This window comes from Electrophorus electricus, chromosome 6 (genome assembly GCF_041902795.1).
Source record: "Electrophorus electricus isolate QZ-2024a chromosome 6, ASM4190279v1, whole genome shotgun sequence".
Lineage (NCBI taxonomy): Eukaryota > Metazoa > Chordata > Actinopteri > Gymnotiformes > Gymnotidae > Electrophorus > Electrophorus electricus.
The window spans coordinates 37399556-37404555 of NC_137502.1; the positions used below are offsets into that span (position 1 = coordinate 37399556).

Below are 5000 nucleotides of genomic sequence, written 5' to 3' on the forward strand. Positions count from 1 at the left end.
TCTCTCTCTCCCTGTCTCTCTCCCTCTCTCTCTCTCTCCCCTGTCTCTCTTTCCCCGTCTCCCTCTCTCCCCGTCTCTCTCTCCCCGTCTCTCTCCCTCTCTCTCTCCCTCTCTCTCTCTCCCTCTCTCTCTCCCCCTCTCTCCCCCGTCTCTCTCCCTCTCTCTCTCTCCCTCTCTCTCTCTCTCTCTCTCTCTCTCTCCCCCGTCTCTCCCTCTCTCTCTCTCCCTCTCTCTCTCTCCCCCGTCTCTCTCCCTGTCTCTCTCTCTCTCCCTGTCTCTCTCCCTCTCTCTCTCTCTCCCCTGTCTCTCTTTCCCCATCTCCCTCTCTCCCGGTCTCTCTCTCCCCGTCTCTCCCCCTCTCTCTCTCCCTCTCTCTCTCCCCCGTCTCTCTCCCTCTCTCTCTCCCCGTCTCTCTCCCTCTCTCTCTCTCCCCTGTCTCTCTTTCCCCGTCTCCCTCTCTCCCCGTCTCTCTCCCTCTCTCTCTCTCTCCCCCGTCTCTCTCCCTCTCTCTCTCCCCGTCTCTCTCCCTCTCTCTCCCTCTCTCTCTCTCCCTGTCTCTCTCCCTCTCTGTCCCCTGTCTCTCTCCCTGCCTCTCTCTCCCTGTCTCTCTCCCTCTCTCTCTCCCTCTCCCCCTTCTCTCTCCCTGTCTCTCTCTCTCCCCATCTCTCTCCCTCTCTCTCTCTCCCTGTCTCTCTCCCTCTCTCTCTCCCGGTCTCTCTCCCTCTCTCCCCATCTCTCTCCCTCTCTCTCTCTCCCCCGTCTCTCTCCCTGTCTCTCTCTCCCCGTCTCTCTCTCCCTCTCTCTCTCTCCTGTCTCTCTCCCTCTCTCTCTCTCCCTTTCTCTCTCTCCCCCGTCTCTCTCCCCCGTCTCTCTCTCATTGCAGAACCCTTCAGTGCTGATGTGTGGGTGATGATGTTCGTAATGTTGCTGCTGGTTTCTGCCATCGCCGTGTTTGTGTTTGAATATTTCAGCCCCGTTGGCTACAACCGCTGTCTTGCTGACGGAAGGGGTGAGTGTGTGTGTGTGTGTGTGTGTGTGTGGGGGGGGGGGGGTTGTGTGGGTGTGTGTATTTGTATCTGCGTGTGCTTGTGGACTTGAATATAAGCATATTACTTAACCTTTCTTGTGTGTATGAATGTAAAACAATGTTCACTGTGCCTGGAAGTCATTTCTTTGTAACAGAAATGCAGATGAACATCTAGTGAATAGAAGTCTGGAAAAAAAGAACGTGGTTATCTCAGCGTCTGATTCTTATCATAAAGACACTAAAGAGAGGAACATTTTCACACAACATGTTCTGGCAGGATGTAAACTCCCAATGCCAGTGAGAACTGTGTTTGGGTAGTTTAAATACCCTCCCGATGCCAGTGACAACTGTGTTTGGGTAGATTAAATACCCTCCTGATGCCAGTGACAACTGTGTTTGGGTAGATTAAATACCCTCCCAATGCCAGTGAGAACTGTGTTTGGGTGGTTTAAATACCCTTCCAGTGCGCTTTGACGTTACTTGAAAAGTCCACCAAATCTTGCAAGATGTAGACGGAGTCTGACATCCATTCATCACACACATCATACGTCCATACGTTGTAGGACTGAGGGTATTAGAACTCCTAATGATTTATGGAAAACCAGTTTAAGATGGCAGGATATTGATTGATCATACTTGCAGACCTGTTGCTATGCCAACATGGCTGTGCCACGACATTAGGCTGTATGTTAGCGTCCCCGTAGTGTCCTCCAGTAGGTCTACAGTGTATGAGTCTACAAGTTAGCATCCCCTCAGTGTCCTCCAGTAGGTTTACAGAATGTGAGACTATGTGTTAGCGGCCCCTCAGTGTCCTCCAGTAGGTCTACAGTATGTGAGGCTATGTGTTAGCATCCCCTCATTGTCCTCCAGTAGGTCTAGTATGTGAGGCTACATGTTAGCGTCCCCTCAGTGTCCTCTAGTAGGTCTACAGTATGTGAGGCTACATGTTAGCGTTCCCTCAGTGTCCTCCAGTAGGTCTACAGTATGTGAGGCTACATGTTGGTGTCCCCTCAGTGTCCCCACATGTCTTGACTGAGTGTTTGAAACCACACTCCCAGTCACTGTAAATAACTCATCTGGAGTTCTTATACCACACGTGTGGGTTAATTATGAGAAAACCGTATGTTCACGAGTGTGCTGAATACATTACATATCTGCCATATCTCCCTTCTTCTTACAGTCAAATTACTTCCAGGTGCACTGAATAGTTTCACACACATGCATCCACACATCCAAGGATAGATAGTACTATGTTTATGTTCAAGTGCACCTACACACTCGACACTACCACATACTCATCACACAATGGACAACACTACACACTCAACACTACACACTCCTCATCAACACTACCACATACTCAACACACAATGGACAACATTTCACACTCAACACTACACACACCTCATCAACACTAATACATACTCATCACACAATGGACAACACTACACACTCAAGACTACACACTCCTCATCAACACTACCACATACTCATCACACAATGGACAACACTACACACTCCTCATCAACACTACCACATACTCAACATGCAGTGGACAACACTTCACACTCAACACTACACACTCCTCATCAACACTACCACGTACTCATCACACAACGGACAACACTACACACTCCTCATCAACACTACCACATACTCAACACGCAATGGACAACACTTCACACTCAACACTACACACTCCTCATCAACACTAATACATACTCATCACACAATGGACAACTCTACACACACAACACTATGCACTTCCTCATCAACACTAATACATACTCATCACACAATGGACAACACTACATACTCAACACTACACACTCCTCATCAACACTACCACAACTCAACACACAATGGACAACACTACACACACCTCATCAACACTACCACATACTCAACACGCAATGGACAACACTTCACACTCAACACTACACACTCCTCATAAACACTACCACATACCCATCACACAATGCCACTCAATCACCACAGATGCACCACTAACACTCCTAAACACAAAAGACTCATCACCACATACTCAACACTAGACTTGACACCACAAATTCAACACCAGACATTCCTCATCACTACACACTCCTCCACTCTTAAGCTGTTACTCTCATATCTCACTCTTTTTCTCTTTCTCTCTCTCTCTCTCTCTTCCTCTCAGTTCAGCTTTATTGGTATGACTACCAATTTCAGGAATATAAAAAACAATAGGAAATTGAACACTGAACAGATAAAGTTTAATTCTGATGTGCAAATACTGAAACCTAATATTAAAACAATAGTGAAAATTGTTATTAAAAGAGATGTATAATGAGCTGTTTGTGGTAATAGTGAAATGGGTAGGTAAGTTTATCTGTGTGTTTTTAGGATGGGTGTGTGTGTGTGTGTGTGTGTAAAAATACTAAAATATTTCTGTGTGTGATTGATGAGGTGGATTAGGTGTAAAAACTCTTGTCATATTGTTACACTGATCAGCCATGACATCAGAACCATCTGCCCACTGCCATGTCAGTCCCACCATGCTCTGACCCATGAAAGTCCTCTGAAGCTCCTATTTTATCCTTGACCAACACATTATCAACAGGTCCTTTAGATTATGTAAGATGTGATGTGGGGTTTTTCCTGCACATCCCACAGATTGTATTAAGATCTGGAGAATTTGGAGGTCAAGTCAAACAAGTCAACCATATATCATGTTTCTCAAACCATTCTTGAAGATGTTTTGCAGTGTGACAGGGTGCATTATCCTGCTGAAAGAGTCCAGTGCCATTAGCGAATACCGTTGTCATGATGAGGTGAACTTGGTGTGCAGTAACTTTTAGGTAGGTGGTACATGTCACAGTAAGATCCAAAGAAATGCAGGATCACAGGGTCCCAGTAGAACATTACTCCGAGTATGACCATCTTCCCATAGTGCATCCTGGTGCCATCTTTTTCCTTGGGTAAGACCAGGCCCCCTTCTTCTGCTGCTCCATGGCCCAAGTCTAATGCTCACAAGTCCAGTGTAGATGCTCTCGACACTCTGACTGACTGTGGATACGAGTTCTGACAATTCTCTATCACAACCAGAATAAACTTTTTGAGCAATTTGTGCTACAATAGTTCTTCATTGGGATCATTCACTCCCCACACGCATCTCTGAGTATTGGGTGTCCATGTCCTTGTCACTGTTTTACTGTTTATCCTGCCTTAGATCACATTTTAGTAGGTACTAACCACTGCACACCAGGAACACACCAGGAGCACACCAGGAACACACCAGGAATGCCCAACAAGACCTGCTGTTGTGGAGATGCTCTGACCCAGTCCTCCAGCCGTCACAGTTTGCTCCTTGTCAAAGTCTCTCAGATCCTCACACTTGTCCAACACATCAACTTTACAAACGGACTGTTCACTAGCTGCCTAATGTATTCCATCCCCTGACAGTTGCCATTATTACTAGATAATCAGTGTTGTCAGTGTTGTCACTTCAAACTGTCAGGGGTTTAAATGTTGTGGCTGATAGATGTACAAATAACATTTGTATAACAAGTGAAAGAAGGGCTGTTCAGATAGAGGCTGCTTTTGGACATGATAAGCAAAAGAAAGAAAACAATGACAATGGCAACATCAATAAACAAATTAACTGAACACTAATACAGCTAAATGAGGTACAATAAAGCAGGATCATACATTTGATACACTATAGATGTGTGTGTGCGGTGGGTTATGTATATACTGCACTGTACAACCCTGAGTGCAGTACAGTGTGAGTAAATACAGTATGGGTACTCTGGGTGCAGGGTTATGTCAGGTCGACCCACAGAACCGGCCTACAGGACTAACCCATAGAACGGACGTACTGGACTGAACTACAGGACCGATCCACAGGACCGACCTACAGAACCGATCCTTAGAACTGATCCACAGAAACGACCCACAGAACCAATCCAGTCCTTGTTTTCTGTACCAAGGGCCT

General features: G+C 46.2%; 1 protein-coding gene across 3 annotated transcripts in view; it reads left to right on the forward strand.

Annotated features, from left to right (window-relative positions):
- Positions 1–5000, forward strand: part of grin2ba (glutamate receptor, ionotropic, N-methyl D-aspartate 2B, genome duplicate a) — an 89226-nt gene that overhangs the window by 74513 nt on the left and 9713 nt on the right. For all 3 annotated transcript variants that reach the window (XM_035525232.2, XM_035525233.2, XM_081716776.1), the window contains one exon: positions 884–1009. In XM_035525232.2, coding sequence (XP_035381125.1) covers positions 884–1009 — 126 coding nt within the window. The remainder of the gene's footprint in view (positions 1–883; positions 1010–5000) is intronic.